Raw genomic sequence first — 22,093 nt, forward strand, 5'->3', positions numbered from 1 at the left:
TATTGAATTTTGTAATAAAGGCAACAGTAGTATATCGCTGTTCAAAACTCGTAAATCGATGAAAAAAAAAAAAACAAAATCGGGGTAACAAACTAAAACTGAGGGAAACGCATTAAATATAAGAGGAAAACAACGACATATTATTAAAATGCAACACACACAGAAACGGTATAAGCATTAGACAAAATCCGATGAGAATAACAAATACATGAATTTGGAATAGAAAAGTACCGTGACACGTCTTATAGTAATGTGAATTCACACTCAACTATAAGAGAAAACAAACGACACAACGGAAACACAACGTTAAAATGTAACACCACCCACATAAGCGAACTATAATATAACAATGGCCATATTCCTGACTTGGTTCAAGACATTTTTTAAAAGAAAAAATGGTGGGTTGAACCTGGTTTTGTGGCATGCCAAACCTCCCGCTTTTATGGCAATGTTAAATGTTACATTAAAATTACAACATTACATGAGAGGACAACATTTAAATGACAACGTTAAAACCAATAACTTTTGGTTTACAGATTTTTTAACTTGAAATTTTTAGATCTTTTGATCAAAGAAAAAAATCCATTTGCATTCTTTGAGTAAATTCATGTTATAACCAAACGACACTGATGTAAACATGACCTTCAACTAAAAGCAAAACCCTCCCATATTGTCAGCTATAAAAAACTATATAATGGCAAATTTAAACAGATTTGAAATCAGAAAAGCAACGGCCTGAATTAGACAAGGAACAAAAAACTTTTTTGAAAATATGAGAAACACCAAACAACGACATATCTTATCTTTTTTTTTCTCTTTCCAATTTGATAACCGGGAAAAATACAATGTACAATTAAAATGATACTAATGTGATATATTCATGTCCTTCTATCATGCTATACTATCAATATTTTTGTACCTTTCTTCGCTTCTTCTACAAAGCCTGATTTTTTTCGCAGTATATCGATAGTGTGTGGGATGATTTCAAAAACCATATCAAAACAATGACAAATAACAATACACTGCAGGCAGCAGCAGCAATATCTTAATCTCGAGCAGCAGCAGTAAAAACAATAATCCGTCTTGCTCCGCAGCGACAAAAGTTCAAAAGATTTAAAAAGGTACAACTCGAGCACATAATGTGTAACGCTTTAATAAACACAAGCAAGATTAGCATTAACTTAGGCAATACCTATCCAAAGCACACTACACAAACAACATAGTGAAAATAGATTTTTTTTCACATAGTGCATAGTGGCCTTTTGTAGCTGACTATACGGAGTGTTGAAGGCTGTACAGTTGCCTATATATGATGTCTTACATCCACTGCATTTAAACTCTGGTGGATAGTTGTCTCATTGGCAATCACACCACATCTAACTTTATCTCAACTCCTATGTTGCGTTTTGCATACTGCAACATTGTTTATTTAGTACGCATATCCCGGAGCCATCTTTTCGGAAGCCCGAGCAAAAGTCCTTGTTCCGCGATAAAAAAAAATAATTACGAACTAAAAACGACATATAAAATAGCTCGAATTTCAACTCGAAATCTTAATTAATCTAAACGAGACTTAAATTCGAATCTTACTCAAACTCTACCTCAAGAAGTGACTCAAATTCAAAGTCGTAACTAGAACTCTGCCTTTAAATGTGACTCCAACTCGAAACTCAATGCTAACTAGAACTTTAATTCTAAGCATGACTTGAATTCGAAAACTAACTCAAAGTTTAACTCAAACAGTAACCCAAATTTTAATTGGAACACTGATTAGATCATTCAAGGCACATACAACATGGAAAACTATCTAAAAATAGAACAGTTTTTTTCCGAATTGGTCACGTGGTTTTACCTCATCAAGTAATGGGATAACCACATCAAAGAATAAAAGTACCACATCAAAGAATGACAAAACCACATCAAATAATGAAACAAACACATCAAGTAGTGTAAAATCGTCAAATTTTAAAACATCATTACGTAATGTTAAAACCAGATAAAGAATAGACAAATCATCATTATGAAATAACAAAACCACATCATGTAATGAAAAACTAAATTACGTTAAGTCACATACCCATTAAGTAATGTTAAAATCACATTGACTAATGACACAACCATATAGTATTAATAAATGGGTAATTTTATAATGGACTGGTTATATATCCAAGGTCTGTAATAACGGCCCAAGGATTGCTGTAATGGCCCGAGGCAACGCCGAGGGCCATTACAGTAATCCGCGGGCCGTTATTACGGACTGAGGATATATAACCAGTCCATTATTAAATTACCCATTTCTTAATACTTTTATTAACCAGTTCTGAGGCAATAAAAATGGAATTGTATATTTTCTTAATTATTTACTGATAACAAAATTTTTCAACAAGGACAACAAATACAGATTGAATTAGGAACTTGTCTGATAATTATTAAGACTCTTGAGAGCTGGAAAAGTCATCCCGTTTCCTCTTCCCAGAAAATATTTTTAGATTTATGACTCCACCATTAATAACAGCGCCAGTTAGAATACTGAATGGATTACTGCAGTCTTTTCTATTGGCAATCATGTTACTTTTACTATTGTTAACAATGCTAGAAGCCTGAGATGGTTTTTCAAACATAGATAGCTCTGAATCATTTTCCTTGTCATAATGAATATCAAGAGTTTTTTCTTGAGAGGAAACAATGTGAATATCATATTCAGGACAGTCACTGGTATCCTTATCTGAATTCTCAGGTGCCGTTTCATTCTGATTGCTGGAACATGGAGGAATGACAACATTTGATATGATATTTGATGCCTGGTCTTGTTGTTTCATAGACGGAAAATTATAGTGTGTGAATTTCGAGATTCCTTTCCATCCGCCTAGCTGGGCAACTTCAGTAGGTGGGCGCTCTGAATGTAACAAACTGGTTGGAAAAGTTTTACGGGTTGAATGATTGACTTTACGGCCATATAACTGTGCGGCCTCGGCCATAGTTTTCATCATAGTCCCCAATTTGTTCTTCCCAATACATTGATGTGAATACCATACATCTTCCTTAGGTTTGTCCAAAGGTCTTAAATAAAACTTGGATGATGGGTCATTTTGAAGATCTGCTGGTCTTTTGCTGATGTACAATTTTAACATTTTTATCGGACAGTTTGGGTTTTCCTTTTGTTCGAACATTTTAGGTGCTACTGCTCTATAGTCAGACGACTTGGCGCCAGTTCTCGTCTTAGTTGTTCTCTCTGAAAAATTATAAAAACAAACACATGCTTTCAATATCAAACATCATTAGGACACTGGAATGACACTTTATGCTAAATAGATAGCAGTTTATTATTGTTGTTGAACAAAACTTTAATGGTTTGTGTGTTAACGACACACAAACAAACAGACAGTTGCACGAAATAAGCGTAAACATGTGGGTAAAAGCTTATGTCAGATGAAAATTTGTATCAGGCGTAAGGAGAAACAGACATGAATAAAATTATATGCCCCAACAAGTTATTAAAATTACCTCTGATAAACTGCAATGTAAATGAAAATTTTGTGTACCATATGTGCACAACATGTGCTATGAACTAACCATTAAATTCCACATATTCTTTCCCATTGGAGTCTTGCTTCATAGTAAGGTCTCCAAGAAGGAGGGATGCATGCTCCTGACGACCTCTGAATCCGAAGAAAACACCATTGTTGAGCCAGACTGTGTTTAGTAGTGACGTGGGATTAGCTGAAAATAAACAATGATAAATTTAAAAATAGGGCACTATCCAGAGATTAAATGGTCTTACTCCGAAACCAGTAAACAGATTTTTCTGAAATTCAAACTTAGCTTAGCCTGTTTTTTTAATCATGCTTAACAACAGTACAAAGTTTCATTGGAATCGGTCAATCTGTTCTCAAGTTATCATCAGGAAACCGTCGGGGACAGACGGATGGACAGACGGACACTCAAATGAAATCACATTATACCTTGCCACTTTGTGTGACAGGATATAAAAACAAAACAATTTTTTTAATTAGCTTCATTCCATTTAATTTTTTAACCTAATTTATCTTGACATTCATTTGTCATGTTTGTAGGAAAATCAAAAACTATATTCATGCTATTTGTACAAATGCAGTACAATGTCTCCTGTATGACACTAAATCTGTTATATTCCAAAACTTTCATCAAAATTGATATAGCACCATGTTTTTTTAAATATTGAAATCCAATATTCAGTATCTATTGTGATGTACAAAAATGTACATTTGTAAAAATAAATTAATGGTACCTGAACCAAGCAGCTGTTTGTCATAAAGATTTTGGATTTCCTGTGTGTCTATAGGTTCAGCTCTATTTCTTTTATTCCCTTTTCCCTCTTGTTTCAATTGCTTTCTTTTGGCCTCGAGCACCTTTCTTGAATGGCTGAAATCGTCATTTCTTTTCAAATCCACTACAACTTTATTGTTTTTCAGGTGTCTCTCAATACTATTCTGGAATCCTGTAAGCGTGTCTGGTTCATACTCCTGTCCCTCTTTGTTCCTTACACCTTTAAATAGAAACATAAAAAAAGTGAACATTAACCCCATTCAGCCTGTATCCTCACTCTGTATGTACAAAATTTACATGAAATACAAAAAATATACATGTATCATACAAAAATCAATTGATATCAACAAGAAAACACAGATGTCTCACACGGTAAATTGTGCTATGAAATTGTTAACTTGTATTGAATTTTCATTTTAATTTTCTTATTTTGAATGAGTGTACAAAATTCAATGAAGATCTGACTAGCTGTTTGCAAGGATTCAGCCTACATACAAGCGTAACTTCAGCTGAAATTCAAAAGTTAGTATAGGACGGACAGACTGATATTACAAAATATAAACAAGATGTCCTGAATGATATTGGACAGACTAAAAAATTCAGTATACATGTTCCTATCCGTAAGCCGTCACGAAGCTGGCTAAAGCATGTACAAATCTATTTTATCAAAAATCATTACCATAATAACATATTTTTAGGAGTCTTTAAGTTGAAGTAAAAAACTTTTAAACTAACCTAAGTAAAAGCGGGCTAAAATAGCATCTAGTTCCTTAAACGGAATCATCTGCAGCTCTCTAAACTCTCCTACTTGCTGTGCCCAGGTGTAGAAAGTTTTAACATCTGATCTTGTTTTGTAGTCCGTGTTTTTATTTACATTTTTCCTGAGAAATTCGTCTGTGTCCTCATTGGAAACTGATCTAAATCTACTGCTTCCTGTGTCACGCTGCTCGTGTGTTTCCGTCGGATCACCTTCGTCATTGTTGTTGTTGTCATTGTTCAAGCGGTTTACTTCGATTTCATGTAGCTCGACATTGTCATGGGATTGTTCCCCTTGCAGGACGGAGGTAAGAGCGTCGAACGTCTCCTTCTCTGCAAGCATTTCGTACCTCATTATGTCATGAGACAAAACATCAAGCATGTCTTCGCCATTCTTGGCGTATCTGTCCGATATTTTTGTCGTCTGCGTCTATAAAGTTCCGGTTCTAAATATAGCACGCAAAATGTTGCTAAAAGAAGTTACGCAGTCCTGGACTTGTAGGTAATTCCACAGAAAAGTTGCACAGATCTTTTCAAAACATAAAATTGAAATCGAAGCGGACACTGATGTCAGCCATTTTTTTTTTTTGGTTTTTCAACATTATTGCACGTGCTTATAAAGGACTGGCAACAAATCAATAATGGACCGGATATGAGTCATAATGGACCGGGTAAAAGTCATAATGGACCGGGGTGACTATTTTGGGTAAAATAATGTATTGACACCTATTATAATGATAGGACAGTTAAGCTTATAATTATACTAACTGGTTAATAATATTAAATAATGGTGAAACCACATCGAGTAATGACAGAACCATATTGAGTAATGACTATATCAAGTCAAACGAAACCATATCGTGTAATATTGAAATATGATTAAAAAATGACTTCCATATTGAGTTATATTAAAACATCATTACGTAATGTCAACACCCATATTAAGTAAAGACAAAACTGTATCAAGTAATATCAGAGTTCCACATAATACAGCTGTGGAGTTCCATAGAAATTCAACATACCTTTCAATGTATATCATAGCTTACTGGTTTTCGAAAGTAAGGTCGTACAAAACCATGTACTTGTGGTCTGAACAACAAGGAAATTCGTTCATTTTCTTAAATAAATAAGGTCGTTAGTTTTTCTCGTTTGAATTGTTTTACAATGTCATTTCGGGGCCTTTTATAGCTGACTATGCGGTATGGACTTTGCTAATTGTTGAAGGCCTAACGGTGACCTATATGTGTTAATTTCTGTGTCATTTTGGTCTCGTGTGGAGAGTTGTCTCATAGAAAAACATACTACATCTTCTTTTTTAATTGTATACAAATAAATACTATCACATATCAGTACTCAACTTAGAGTAAAAAGAAAAGACAAAAACGTGTTCTGTAGATTTAAGATGTAAGAACTGACAATCATATTCAATTAAGACTGAAATCGAACGCAACTGTCACATGCAAGGTTCAAACTCACAACAACAGTGTAAAAAGACCAGTGAAACAATAGTTAACCTACTTATACCACTCGTCCACAGCGACCCTCAATTACACATTAACAATAAAGATGAATACAGAGATTTACTTTAAGACAAACATATTATTTATCCTCTATGAAAAAATCTTTTTAAAGCCAGCAGCAATCCAACATTATCTTCATATGAAGCAGATTCTTCCAATTGAAACGATCCCGAACTAAAAAAAAATATCAGGATTTTATTGGTAGTTGTTGCTTGTTATGGGTTCTAAAGGAATAAAGGAAGTAATCTCTTCTAACTTATCAACTTTAATAATGTTCACTATTTTCATACTGAGACTTCTCTTATAAATAAAAAAAACTCTGTGATGTTATGTATGACCTTTCACTTCTTATATAAGAATACTCTGTATTGCTTTAAACAATTAGACGAGAGACAAAAATTACATTCGATAATCGTAAAATGCATCTATGTTCCGAGCACGTAACTGTTTCTGTTAAAAACAATCCCAGTTACGATCAACAGATTTCGTCGTTAGAATCTTTTACTGAAGTATTTCGCATCTGGTAGTAGTAGTTAAAAGACAATAACAATCAAAACCAAGGAGTAAACAAAGACTCAAAAAACCAAAGGACATTTATTGAATGGTTTTATGTGATATCCGTTTGACGTGGCTCGGGACTTGTACATCTCGTCAATATGTTTGTATTGTCTTTCAATTTTTGGTGTCGTGCTTTGTATATGCGACTTTTTGTATTTCTTTGGTTCTTATAACGTGACTCTGTACTTTAAAAGATCCCGTCAGTATGATATTGTTCTAGTTTATGTCATTATAATATATTTCTATTATGAATTACAAAATACGTTGAACCATAAACGTCAAAATCATTCAATCGCGTAGTGGAATTTACTATTTGTGGACTCTTATATATTCTGTATATAACTTTTGGACTATTTTCAATCTCGGTCTATTTCTGAAATTTATTCTTACATACTTTTGATTTTTTAACCCTATATGCTAACATTGCCTATGTAAATTTTAAAATTGATTGCATGCACATTAAACGACAAATTTATGTGACGTATAAAATTTTCTGACGTCAGACACTCAATTCAATGAATGTGTTTGTAGATAGATGTTTTTGTTTTCTGTTAAATTGTTCCTTTTAAAATTGTTATACGGTGATGACTGATAGTGGAATTAACTATTTGTGGATTCTAATAAATTCTATATACAACTTTTGGACTATTTTCAATCTCGGTCTATTTCTGATATTTATTCTTACATACTTTTGATTTATTAACCCTACATACTAACATTACCTATGTAAATTTTAAAATTGTTTGCATGCACATTGAACGACAAATTTATATGACGTATAAAAATATTTTCTGACGTCAGACACACAAATCATTGAATGTGTTTGTAGATGTTTTTGTGTTCTGTTAAATTGTCCCTTTTAAAATTGTTATACGATGATGACTGATGTACCCATATTTTGACTATTTTATTTATTGTGTCTGTTTGATTTACGCATCAATGTAAATATAATGGAATTTGACGAGACTGTCATCAAAGTGAGAGGGTTAGCGCTATAAAACCAGGTTTAATCCACGATTTTCTACATTTGAAAATGCCTGTACCAAGTCAGTTCTTGTCCCTGCGTTTTTGATGCGTTTTGTTATTTGATTTTGCCATGTGATTATGGACTTTCTGAATTGATTTTCCTCTAAGTTCAGTATTTTTGTGATCTTACTTTTTACAACAACAGTTATAAATAATAATAATGAAACAACACGAACTCATCTTAACACCGGGAGTGAAATCAGGTGCTCCGGAAGGGTAAGCATTTCCTGTACCGTATACGGCACCCGTCGTGTTATTTATTATTCGGTAATGATGGAAGGTTTTTATGACTGAGGAAGAATATCAGATATGATTGCTGACACACTTTTGTCATAATGGCCAATCAGCTCATGATGGCGACCATAAAATTTCTTGAGTGATGACCTTTATTTGATCTAATTTATATTAAAGTTTAAAAGCGCAATATCTCAAATATTTGAAAGAGACATACTTGTTATTTGGGAATCGAATTTACGTTCATAACAAGTAATCGTTTGTTCGATTGTTTTTAATTGACAAACAACTTAGATTAAAGAAAAAAATCCACTTTTCTGGCTATAGAGATAAGCGGATGAGGTATGAGTGTCAATTAGACAACGCCCAATCCAAGTCACAATATGTAAAAAGTACAAATTGTAAATTGTAAATTTGCGCTATTGAAAAGCAAGCTTTAAAGGCACCAAAAAGACAAGTGTAAAACAATTCAAATTGGAAAACCACTAAACAACAGGTTCCTGACTTAGTACAATTATAAGCCTGTTACCTTTGAATACTACACCACTGGGTCCACGCCACTGTTGGTGGATGTTTCGTCCCGGAGGGTATCACCAGTCTAGTAGCCAGCATTTCGTTGTTGGCATAATAATCAAATATAAAGTCATTTTTATAAATTTACTGTTTGCAGAAGTATAAATTATTCTAAATACTAAGGATTTTTTTATCAAAGGCATAGATTACCTTAGCCGTATTTGGCACAACTTTTTAGAATTTTGGATCCTCAATGCTGTTTAACTTGATACTTGTTTGGTTTTCTAACTATTTTGATCTGAGCGTCACTGATAAGTCTTATGTAGACTAAACGCGCGTCTGACGTATAAAATTATAAGCTTGTAAACAATTGAAAACAACACGTTTAATAATTTCTTTGCGTTCAAAGCGCTTTTCTGCTTTAAGAATAAACCATTGCACTTGAATTTTTTGAATATTCCTCAGGGCTCGGTTTGTTTGTTATTTTACTTTTTTGGCGTATCAAAAATATAGGTATATTAATTTAGAAAAAAAGATACATTTAAATCTACAAGATGTATAAGACGATTTGCTACTCAGTTCACAGTCGCCAGATACAAAATTCAAAAACAAAATAATGGTTGGATTAATGTTCTTCAATCAGAGTTTGTGTTCCATTAATATTGATGTAATTATTAAATTTTGGCGGATTTCATTTGTCTGGTGATTTATTATCATTTATTTTTGTTGTTTTCTGTGTGGGCTGTTTCGATTTTGGTGTCTACTTGTGAGTAGAGTGTTAAACTATCACACGTAGGAGAAAAATATTGCCACAAAATGAATATCTCCATACTTTGCCAATGCCTCGACAGTTCATTGCTGTCCGATGGATGATCATATAAATGTTTCTTGGATTTACCTTTTAGGCAGTTATATCACACAGGTATAGAATGACTGAATAATAACATGAGCTGAGTAAAAACACATAATATCAATTTATTGCAACAATTTGAGAATGTTTATGGTGCAGATGTGGGTGCATCTGTGGGATGTCCAAATCGATGAGCTAAGCTTTGGAGACTGCAAAAGAATAAGTAAAAAAACATATCAATCATTATTCAGAGGGATAGAGTTTTCCCAATGCTAGGTATAAAATTTATTTAAACTACTCATTTTCCAAACAATAAAACGAGACATTGTAATATATTTAAATGGTGTTTGTTTTTATCTGTTTGAAATATCAGTGTAAAGTCCTTTAAAAAAATAAACATAAATAACTGATATAATCAGTTGCTAAGTTTCCTTAAGCTTTATCAGTCCAATGCGACATTCTCAACGAGCCAAATGATCTTTATTTGAATTATTTAAATACAATTATTCTCTTATTATTCATGAACAGAACTTAATTATTTCTAACTTTAAGTCACTAGTCGTGGTGAAATTTCATGCATAAATTTGTTGCAAAATACACGTTTCCGTTTACATTTTTGAAATGCGTAAACTTTTAATTAAATCTGAAGTCCTATACTCTGCCTGATATATTGTTGATTTCATGGGAAATAAATTCTGGATAAATTCAGATTTGGAAGAGAACAGAATACCGATATGTTTTATTAAGTTTAAACAGCTTATTTTTGCATATCTTTATTTTATGTATAAATAAAGTGCTAAAATAACGTTCAAATAATTGCCATAATGAACAAAGTATTTGTCTTTGAATGAAATTAAAATAGACAGTCCCTTATATTTTAATTTATTAACAGAGTAAAAGTTATTTTGATAAATATAATTAATGCTGGTTATGCTTTCCAGTTATACAATATCGCAATATAAAAAATGTTGCATCGTATAGATTAAACTTAATAGTTTTAGTAGGTTTTTTTTACATTCCAATAAATTTGCTTCTACTTAAATGTATTTAACAATACCTTTTGCATATAATTGGACATCCAAACTGAAGAAGATGATCTTGTTGGATAAGTGTGTGGCATTCGCTTTCGCATGCTTGTTCACTGGCATCTGAACCCAATTGTCCAACTATTCCATCAACTAAAGTTTTCAGTTCAGTTGTTTCAAATAAACTATCTGAAAATAAAATGTGTTTTCACATTACTCTACAGTATGGTGCATTGCTACTTGCATGTGTATAAATAAGATAACAACTGTACAAATAAGATAACAACTGTACATTAAGATAACAACTGTACAAATAAGATAACAACTGTATAAATAAGATAACAACTGTACATTAAGATAACAACTATACATTAAGATAACAACTGTACATTAATATAAGAACTGTACATTAAGATAACAACTGTACATTAAGATAACAACTATACATTAAGATAACAACTGTACATTAAGATAGCAATTGTACATTAAGATAACAACTGTACATTGAAGACCCATTGAGGGCCTTCTGCTGCTGTCTGCTCCATGGTCGAAATGTTGTCTCTTTGACACATTCCCCATTTCCATTCTCAATTTTATTACAATGATTAACACTAAAAATCAAAACATTAAAAACAATGATCAGAAAGGTAATATCAAATCTTAAAGCCAGTTTCTCCAGTTGTGAAAAATAAAAGCCTCTCATTTGTGAACATGAACATTTGTACTTTCGCTGCTTTGTTCTTTGGTTTAGAGTCGATTCGCAACCGTATCATAGTTTCTTGGTTTCATATAAAAATACTAGTTGGATCTTAACATCAATTCAATGTGTCTTTAGTTTTAATCTTTATTATGATTATTATTACCATTTTTTTTGAGAAATAATTGATACTATTATCTAAAGGATTGGGCCCCTTATCAGAGTCTTTGATAATTGTAATGCTTCCTATACACATACACGTCGTCTGATCTGCTAAGTATCGAACGTGGTATTTTCCCGAAAACCACTGTTTTGCCGAGTGTGAATTCGCAATGCTAAACGACGTGTCTCGGTATTCATACATCCAACATTCATATATATAGTTGTATGGTTCTTTTGTAAGGCTAGTGTGTTCTATTTTTTGTATATGTATGTAAAAATCAAGATGATCAATCAGCTTTTTCATTTATATGATTTTTATTTTAAAGCAACTATTTCCACGGGATTTTTGTTTATATATGATTTAGAAGAAAAAACCCAACATGGTATGGAAATACAAATAATTACACCAATTATAACACTATTTCATTTTGATATTTTTGTGAAGATTAAAAATCCATAAAATAGCACATTTACAATTCAATTCCATTTTTTTTTCTCTATTTTTAGATATTCAGATTTGATAGAATAAACGTCACAAAAAATACGTCACTAAATCCGGCGCTGATGCATTCGTGGGACGCACAATTTATCAATCTATTGTCGTGTCATGGTGTACTGTCGTTAATTCATGGGAGGTGTCCGTTGGTATTGTGCGGTTTACATATTGCAATGTACTATTATATTATTTATTATGCGTTTCTCTGTCCTAAATGTTCTAGTGTTTATTTTTACTGTACTCCTGTCACATAATATTGTCATTTTAGAGGTACTTTTAACATTGTCAAACAAGAAGAAGGCTAAACTAGCAACAAAACCAGGTTCAACCCTATGTTTTCTTAAAATGTCCATTACCACGTCAGTATTATGGCAGTTGTTATGATATTTTCCGTTTCTATGTAAGTGTGCGCGGTTTTTTTTTTTTTTTTGTTGCAGTTCAATGTATCTGTTGTTTCGTAGTTTCCCTTTTATATGATGTGTAACACTCGGTTTTGGTTGGTGGCCCGGATTTGTTTTCGATGAATGACTATTGAACAGCGGTATATTACTGTTACCTTTATTATATGCTTTGTGAAAGTTTTATGTTTTTTATCTTGAGTGAAGTTCTTAATTCGATTACTATGGATTCATTATTATTCGTTGGATACTAATTTTCGTTGGTTTCTTGGCTACATACGAACCACGAATTCAAATGATCAACGAATCAAAATGTTTTATATAGGCGTTGTATGTTGATATTGACAAAACCATGAAATCAGATAACCACGAAAATGCTAGTTTTCATCAATCAACGAAGATTGATACCCACGAAAATAAATGAATCAACAGTAAATGATTTTTAAAATAAATTATTTTTAACAAAAGTTGGTTATTTTTTTTTTTTTTTCTTGCTGTTGGATTTCACTATTTTATTTTAATTTTTTTAAGGAAACTCAGTTGTTTAGTGTACGATTAGTCAGATTGTAATTTTCTGCATGCCTTAAAAAACCTAAAACCAACACAGTGGACAGAAGTTGCTTTTTATATCAGTCACAATAGTAGCACTCTTTTTTCTTAATGTTCTTTTATTGCAATTGTGTATCCGCTTGGAAAAATTACTAAATTATATTTAATCAAATCGGTTAAAAATATACAAACATTTGACAACAAGTATACGTATCGTTGAATCATATCACTGACTAATTATGAAAAATGTTAATCTATTGGAATGAAATTTGGTTGGAGTTTGCACTAATAGAGTCATAATACATCTCAAGACACTAATAATTGAGAGGATGTATTCATTAGATAGACATGAGGCACTATGCGTTCTTTAATTTAAAAAATAAACAGTGTTGTCCAAACGCAGATATACGTAATTCAGTGTTTATAAGTTTAAACTATGTTATTACCAATGTTATTTCAACTGATCGGGCGGAGTTTAAATTTTAATTTGCATAAGGACAGTCTATTTAAAGATGTGTGTGATAAGGAAGATTGCCGTTATAAATATCATTGATTTCTAATCACCTATCAGTGTTTCCAAACGAATTAACAATGACCATAACTGTACACTTCATTTATGATTTTATCCCAAAACACCTATCAGTAGATGGACTTGTCAATGATGAGAGACTCGTTTTAAAACCGCCCAGTCAAGTGAAATAAATCAAGTAATACTCACACGTATAACTACAGAACATATCGGGAAATATGCTTTTTTGTTGATTAGATATGTAAAATAATAGGATTACGCTGTGGAATATTTTTGTAAAACTGTCAAAGTCGTGATTTCAATCAAATAACAAAAGGTGAATAGATACATAACATATAAGACAATAACAATCAAAACCAAGGAGTAAACAAAGACTCATAAAACCAAAAGACACTTACGTCAACAGTTATAAATAATATAAATTTGTCCGACAATTCAGATTTTGTGATGTATTGGTTGAACGTATGTGACGTCAGATTAATATACTATATATATAGAGATCTAACATTGTTGGATTGATGTTTATATATATATATATAAAATCGAGATAACAAACTAAAACTGAGGGAAACGCATTAAATATAAGAGGAGAACAACGACACAACATTAAAATGTAACACACACACACACAGAAACGGATTAAGCATTAGACAAAATCCTATGAGAATAACAAATATAACATCAAAACCGAATACATGAATTTGGGATAGATAAGTACCGTGGCACGTCTTATAGTAATGTGAATTCACACTCAAAAATAAGAAAAAACAAACGACACGACGGAAACACAACGTTAAAATGTGACACACACAGAAACGAACTGTAATATAACACTGGCCATATTCCTGACTTGGTTCAGGACATTTTTAAAGGAAAAAATGGTGGGTTGAAACCTCCCTCTTTTATGGTCATGTGAAATATAACATTAAAATGACAACACAATATTACAGGACTACAACATAAATAAAAAGGAGAACACAATTGACAAAGAAACACACGAATAATAGCTAACAAAAGGCAACAAGTTTAAAAAATTTTAATACGCCAGAAGTGCATTTTGTCCACACAAGACTTACTAGTGACGCCCAGATACAAAAGTTTGATTGATTGATGATTGATTGTTGGTTGCTTAACGTCCAGTGGCAAATATTTCATGCATATTCAGGACGAGAACAAGTTCACAATAAATACAATAGATAGGTATTGTCACAATAGAGGCGATCTGGGATGATGGTTGGGGAAATTTGGACTGCCACAGGAAAATTAGGGTATATTGGATAGGGACAGAAATTTTGCCTTGCAACAGGCCACCTACGGATCCCTCAAAGAGTTCTTGCAAGGGTTCTTAACGTGCAAAGAGCGTGACACTCTCCGTACACGAGGCATCGGATTTAACGTCCCCAATTTGACCGAACGTGACTGCGAACTTGATACATCCCGCACAGCCAAACGGACGCCCCACTTCGGCAAGCGTTCTACTGCCAGTCGGAAGAAGACCAAGTGACCATATTTCTATTCCCCAGTCACCCGTGGGGAGTACAAAAGTTTGAAAGCCGAAACAAGTACAAAGTTGAACAGCATCGAGGACCAAAAGTTCAAAAAAGTTGTGCCAAAAACGGCCAGGGTTTTCTGTTAGGTACCAGAACATCCCTGTTATTTAGAATAATTTATACTTTTGCAAACAGTAAATTTGACGATTGAATGTTATAAAGAAATAACTTACCAATAAGAAATCTCTTTTCTGGCATGGAAAATACCAACGGTAAAATTACTAGGAGAGCGAATGTAATCTTCATAGTGACTGTTTAAGAAAGATTAATGATAATGAATTAGAAAAAAAACAAACATGCGCTTTTCATTATGGTAACTTTTTAAAGACAATATGTTAATCGCAGTCGGTTTTAACTTTTAAAAGAATTTTTGTGGTATGTTCATATTTAAAAAAAAAAACTACAATTAGAAAAATTTGGCGTATTATAAATGAAGAGAACGAAGAAATAATTTATAAGAAATTGTTTACTTCCATACTGTAATGCAAGTTTTTCTATCTTTTCGACCATTTTGTTCATTTATAATTAATGCACAAAAAACAGTTCCATAGTAGTTTGATATTTTGTATTAAATACGAAGAATATTTACCTTTTAAGTTAGTAATTGTGAAATACACTTCTTATTGGTCATGTACCCTTATATATACCACTAGGCTGGTTTTATCTATGCTAATTGTAAACCTAAAGACATGTTCAGAACAAGTTCATATAGTTTAAATCTATTTTTGGAACTGATGACCATTTATCCTGGCCATTTTCCGATTGGTAAACAGGATATCAATACGTCATGCCTTTTTCAGTGGTCAACAACTTGAAGTATCAAACTTCATTCTGCAAAAGACTGAAAAGTTTAAAAGAAAACAAAAACAATTTGGTTAAGATATTTGAAGAAAAGATTGTTTAGCATATTTTGATAATAGATCAATAGAATATAAATAAACTCATCAAATATACCATATAGTATAAATTTTATATATACACCAGACGCTCGTTTGGTCTACAAAAGACTCATCAGCGACGCTCGAATCCAAAAAAGTTAAAAATGCCAAATAAAGTACGAAGTTGAAGAGCATTGAATCCAAAATTCCTAAAAGTGTTGCCAAATACAGCTAATGCAGTGTTTGAATTTTCAATTTAACCATTTCGTTTGATAGCATCAATAACGGTAGAATATAAACAAATTTTAAGAGTACAGGAACACGCTTTTAATATACTTATGTACCCAAAAAGTAATACCGAACGAAAAATACCAAATAAAAATTCAAATCGGAAAGTCCTTATCAAATGACAAAATGAAAAGCTCAGACACATCAACCGATTGGAATCAACTGTCATATTGTTTATTAATAACAGGAATTTTCTGATGTAGAAAATGGTGGATTTAACCTGGTTTTATAGTTAACTAAAACTCTAACATTTAGGACAGATGCATAAAATTCCATTATATTTACAACAACGTGTGAACAAATCAAACAGACATTATGGGTAAATAGGTCAAAAATAGGGGATCAGCAGACAACATTGTGTAATAAACTTAATCACTATATAAAAAAATATGTCAACAAAGAAACAAAGCACATAATAAAAAATGAAAGACAAGAATACGAAAAATGACCACAAATTAGCGATATGCATCAAAAGTACCGACTCACGTCAAAAGAATATCGTCCAAAAAGGGACAAAGCAGGAAAGGTTAATAACTTACAAAGACAAACAAAAGATAACTATATAACACGTAGTTAAAATGATCACCAAGGTCAATACCTAGTATTTGTACTTCAAGACCATCATGTATTATATGTGAAGTGGATACGACATATTTATCAACCATAAATTGGCACTTCGGATGAACTACTGGAGAAAAGGACGAGACTTTTTTTTCACATAACCCTAGTTCATCAACTTTCTGATCAGACACTGGTGACGTTTTATGAAGTCTTAGAAGCATCTTCAATCCCTTAAATACCGAATAAGTTTGGAAATGTGTGCACCATAAGCAGGTGATGTTGGTATATTGCTTCTAAGATTGGGGGATAATTTCAAAAATAGAAATCGTCTCGTTTTTCATAGATTATGTAACTGAGATGACAGCATATGTTCCATTATATGATCTAGCTTAAATGATGATTCCGGTGAGTTCGTCTGCAGACAAACATGACCAGACATCAAAGGTAGAACACAGGAATAAAACGCTATTTAATCTTATATCTTGAAAACCGCTATTGATAGTGAAAATTTTGCACGTGAAGAAATTTTTAAATGATGAGATCTACCTACGGTCGATTTGGTAACAAAATATATCGGACGACCTCTTATAAGATTGATTGCCCTTAAATTACATATTTGCCATTTTTTTTTTATTTTTGTCTATTATCTTGAAGAAAAAAAAGTTAAACTAGCACATATAATCAGTAATCTCCATGTAAATAATAGCGTGGATATAGGTTCGCTAATTACCAAATTATCATAGCTTCAATAAGGAAGGATATAAACAAGGTTTAAAACATGTAAGATGAACATACCAAAAGATAATAAGAGAGGCAGTAATGTCAAAACGAATATTAGAAAAATTAAAAACCTTTCCAGATAATTTTTCAAAGTCATTGAAAAAAGACTAGTTCCTGTTTCCTAAAAGTTAAAATTGGCATCCAATTATAAGTTTCTTCATACTTATGCTATAAATATGTGGTTTCTATATACTTTTCAGTGAAATAAGGGAGATAATGTGCTACTTCCGGTGAGGAAAATGTCACTCATTTGATAGATTCGTTTACAGTGATTCCAAAAATATTTAGTTTCAATATACTGTTGTCTGTAAACCATGATATAATTGACCACTTTCGGTTTATCGAAAGTCACTTCTAGTCATTACTGATAAGTTAAAGTATTTAAGTTTCACAATATATGGATTCCGAGTACTTTTTCATGAAAAAAGTGCAAAAATGGCATCTTTCTTTTTTCTCAAGGTCATTTCCTGATGTCATTTTTACAGGTCATATGTCTACCAGCCATATGTTAAAGGTCATATGTCACCCAACCTTTTGTTGAAGGTCATATGGCTTTACAATGAACAAAGTTGAAGTTCTAATCAAGTAACCCTATAATTAGACATTCGGGAAAAAATGTAACATATATTCATTACAATAAGGCAAACATTTTGTACTTGGTCTTTTATGTATATCTTTAAAATTGTCGGAAAAAACGAAAAAACAAGGAAAAGTCAAAACTGAGAATTTGAGATTGACCTTTGACCTCAACATCATCTATGTTAGAAACTAGGGACCTCAAATAAAAAGATTCAAGGATTATAAGGTTATCGGTTTATGAGATAAAAAAATCATAGCGACAATTTTATTTGGTAAAGGTAGACAGCTCCTATAGAATTTGAACAAATATCTTCGATACAAATTAGCCAAAATTTTCTTGAGTATGTAACGAACAATTTAGAGAAAGAATATTGTTGATATTTTTTTTTCTTGTAATGAAGGAGATGCACGAACTTGAAAAACAGTGAATTTAGAGATATCTCCTACAGATAATATTCGTCGGCTTAGCAGGGTATAAATTTAAAAACGCATAAACTGTATGATACTTTGTAAGAAATATTTTAATTTTTTACGGACGCCATCATGAGTTTGTTGGCTGTTATGGAATAACTGTTTCACAGAGGGTCGTCAAGTTGGTTACTTACAGATCGATGATATCGGATATGTTCCTTACGTCGAAACTACAATCCCCTTCCCTTATCATGAATGTGACCTACAAAAGTAGACTATTTACCGGGTTGGTAAAAACATGAGGAACACGACAGGTGCCACATGTACAGCAGAATCTGATTACCCTTCCGGAGAACCGGAGATCAACCCCAGTTTTTTGTGGGGTTCGTGTTGCTAAGACTTTAGTTTTCAATGTTGTGTCATGTGAAATACTATGTGTCTGTTTGTGTTTTTAATTTTTAGTTATGGCATTCTCAGTTTATTTTCGATCTATGAGTTTGACTGTCCCTCTGGTATCTTTCGCCCCTCTTTAGGCGACATATTTGCAAAACACACACTTCACGCGAGAACGAAATTTGCCCAAGAAAATATAAAAATAATAATAATAATTAAAACAAATACAATAGGTCTTTCCACAGATATGTGAAAAGATCTTATAATTAAAAAGTATTTGTTCAGAGAACAATTGAAGGTCTTTCCCACAGGTAAAGATCTATTTTGATATGAAAGTATTGAAATTCGCTTTATAATGTCATGTTTAGCATCAAATGATAGCTTAAAGAATGTTGATTCCAAAAATATATGGTTTCTACACATTATTTCTAAATAAGGGGGATAATTAGTTCATTTCTGTTTGAAAAAGGTCACTTTTTGTATTATTTTAAAGCTAACTTGATACTGATTCCAAAAATATATGGTTCAATATTGATTTACATTAAATAATTACAAATAATAACTAGATTTGCCATTGCAAGCAATAGCGGATGGCACCCTTCCCCCATTGCCAGGCCAGCGGCAGCCATTCAGGAAATTTTTGCTGTTTCCATGGCAACGGCGGCCATTTTTAAAAAAAAAAACTCAAAAGTTAAGTCTACATAAGCTAGGCAAAATTTGTTATACGTTTTATTAAATTTAAAGCATTTTGAAGTTTTTCATAATTTTGCTGTTCCCATGGTAACGGCGGCCATTTTGAATATTCCAAAGTTAAAACCCCGCTGCAATTTTTTCCCTCTATAATCATATATACTATTTAAAGTCTCTAGAATAAATTTAACATTGATGTTCTGGAATGTTCTGTGAAAATTCAAAGTTTTGACCTTTTTGCATTGTTTCCATGGTAACAACAGATATTTTAGAAATTCCAACGCCAAATTCAACATCTTCCAATGTTGCTTATTGTTACTGTGAAGTTTCATTAAGTTTTGAGCATTTTGATATTTTTGAAATTTTTGGTGTATTTTCCATGGCAACATAGTAGTTCCAATGAGTACCAAATCATCCAACACCTGTATATAGTGGGCACCTACATTGTATAAAAATATAATGATTCTGAGTTAAAGCATATCCAAACAGTTCACTAAAACAAAAAACTGGATTTTTTCACATTTGTTTCGTTTCTATGGCAACGGCAGCCATCTTGAACCATTCCATGTTTCCTGCAACTCTGCACATGGGGGTCCTTAATATAAAAAAGTTCCATCAACTTTGGTCCTTTGGATTTCGAGAAATCGCCTGGACAAAAATGTGTGGAAGAAAAATAATAATAAGAAAAAAAGAAACGTAGAATAACAATACGTCACCCCAACTCCGTTGAGGGTGCCATAACTACTTCCAGTTTACACAAGATAATTTCCGGATGGCTTTTCAAGGTCAAATGGCTTGTACCAAATGCAAAAAGCCAATGGTTTTATCATGTATACACATGAAGTTAAAGCCAAGGTCAAAATCAAGAACGTCAAATATACCTATGACCTTGAGCCTAATTTCAAGGTCATTAAACCAAAGACTTAAAATCAAAATACCATAGATTTTAATTATATATGGTTAATGAGTTAACCATATTTGTAAATTTAAATATAAGCGAGAGAAAACCAATTCAATGTTCGCCTAACAATTTAGGAACATATGTTATAAAAAAGAAGATGTGGTATTATTGCCAATGAGACAGCTGTCCACCAGAGACCAAAATGACACAGACATTAACAATTATAGGTCACCGTACGGCCTTCAACAATGAGCAAAGCCCATACCGCATAGTTAGCTATAAAAGGCCCCGATAAGACAATGTAAAACAATTCAAACGAGAAAACTAACGGCCTTATTTATATAAAAAAAAATGAACGAAAAACAAATATGTAACACACAAACAAACGAAAACCACTGAATTACAGGCTCCTGACTTGGGACAGGCACAAAAATAAATAATGTGGCGGGGTTAAACATGTTAGCGGGATCCCAACCCTCCCCCTAACCTTGGACAGTGGTAAAACAGTACAACATAAGAACGAACTATAAAAATCAGTTGAAACAGGTTTAACTCATCTTATAACATATATCTTTTTAAAGAGGTGAAAAAGAGCCAAATAAAAAATGTGACCTTGACCTCTGACCTTGACCTTATTTTCTTTTTATTAGACGAAAAACCTCAAATCAAAAGGCTTAGGTCTCTATCGCTTTTGGTTTACCAGTTACAATTGCAACTACACAAGGGGAAATAACTCTCATAAAGAGTCTACGTTTGGTTTAGTTAAAACTATTTGAAAATCATGAGGATATATCTAGCAAATTGGTAAAATAATTGTCTCGTAATCTTTTACGGATGCACAGGAGATGCACACACATGAAAAACGGTGTTTGAGGAGATAGCTCTTACAATAAAAAGTGTTTAAATAAACAGGGTCAGTCTTAAAAGCGCAATAACGGTTCGATAGTATAAAAAAATTCTAAGAGACATACTGCATAACAAAAATTTATCGCAGGAACAAGTTTGTTGGAAAGAAAAAAAATAAAACCCTATTGTAACAAATTGTTCAGAGAACAATTGAAGGTTTTTCCACCCATTAAGATCTATTTTGATATAGAACTATTAAAATATCATATTCAGCGTCAAATGATAGGTTATTGTTCACTGCGTCCCAAAATATATGGTTTGTAGACATATTTTTCTAAATAAGGGAGATAAATTGTTAATTCCGGGTTTGTTTGATAATTTACTTGATACTCATTCAAAAAATATATGGTTCAATATACTTTTACATTAGATGAATGAAAAAGTAACCTACTTCCGATTAACACAAGGTCATTTCCACTTTTCCATGGTCAAGTGGCTTGCAGCGTATTGCAAAAAGTTATTAAGCTTTATCATGTATACGTTGTGAACAAAATGTACGTTTGTACAAATTATGATTTGTACAGGGATTTTGTACAAG

General features: G+C 32.4%; 2 protein-coding genes across 2 annotated transcripts in view; both read right to left on the reverse strand.

The window, feature by feature from the left end:
- The window catches only part of LOC143062575 (uncharacterized), a 39,405-nt gene that overhangs the window by 4,139 nt on the left and 13,173 nt on the right, over nt 1-22,093 (reverse strand). Inside the window, exons 6-9 of the mRNA XM_076234237.1 lie at nt 15,758-15,787; nt 15,342-15,419; nt 10,820-10,976; nt 9,920-9,971 (exon numbers count right to left, since the gene is read on the reverse strand). Of these exons, the coding sequence (XP_076090352.1) occupies nt 9,920-9,971; nt 10,820-10,976; nt 15,342-15,419; nt 15,758-15,787 (317 nt within the window). The remainder of the gene's footprint in view (nt 1-9,919; nt 9,972-10,819; nt 10,977-15,341; nt 15,420-15,757; nt 15,788-22,093) is intronic.
- LOC143064848 (uncharacterized protein KIAA1958-like) lies at nt 2,348-5,493 on the reverse strand. The gene is made up of 4 exons (XM_076237984.1): nt 5,041-5,493; nt 4,268-4,525; nt 3,574-3,720; nt 2,348-3,232 (listed from the first exon to the last, which is right to left on the reverse strand). Exons 1-4 carry the CDS (start codon nt 5,441-5,443, stop codon nt 2,430-2,432), a joined length of 1,611 nt encoding a protein of 536 aa, XP_076094099.1. The 5' UTR covers nt 5,444-5,493; the 3' UTR covers nt 2,348-2,429.

The sequence above is a fragment of the Mytilus galloprovincialis genome, chromosome 2 (assembly GCF_965363235.1).
Source record: "Mytilus galloprovincialis chromosome 2, xbMytGall1.hap1.1, whole genome shotgun sequence".
Classification (NCBI taxonomy): Eukaryota; Metazoa; Mollusca; class Bivalvia; order Mytilida; family Mytilidae; genus Mytilus; species Mytilus galloprovincialis.

Excerpts from the sequence above, each read along its gene's own strand:
- LOC143064848 (XM_076237984.1), bottom strand. The coding sequence starts at position 5,443 with ATGCTTGATGTTTTGTCTCATGACATAATGAGGTACGAAATGCTTGCA. Across the intron at positions 3,721-4,267 it reads CAAACAGCTGCTTGGTTCAG|CTAATCCCACGTCACTACTA; the intron begins GTACCATTAATT and ends GTTTATTTTCAG. Across the intron at positions 3,233-3,573 it reads AGAATATGTGGAATTTAATG|AGAGAACAACTAAGACGAGA; the intron begins GTTAGTTCATAG and ends ATAATTTTTCAG.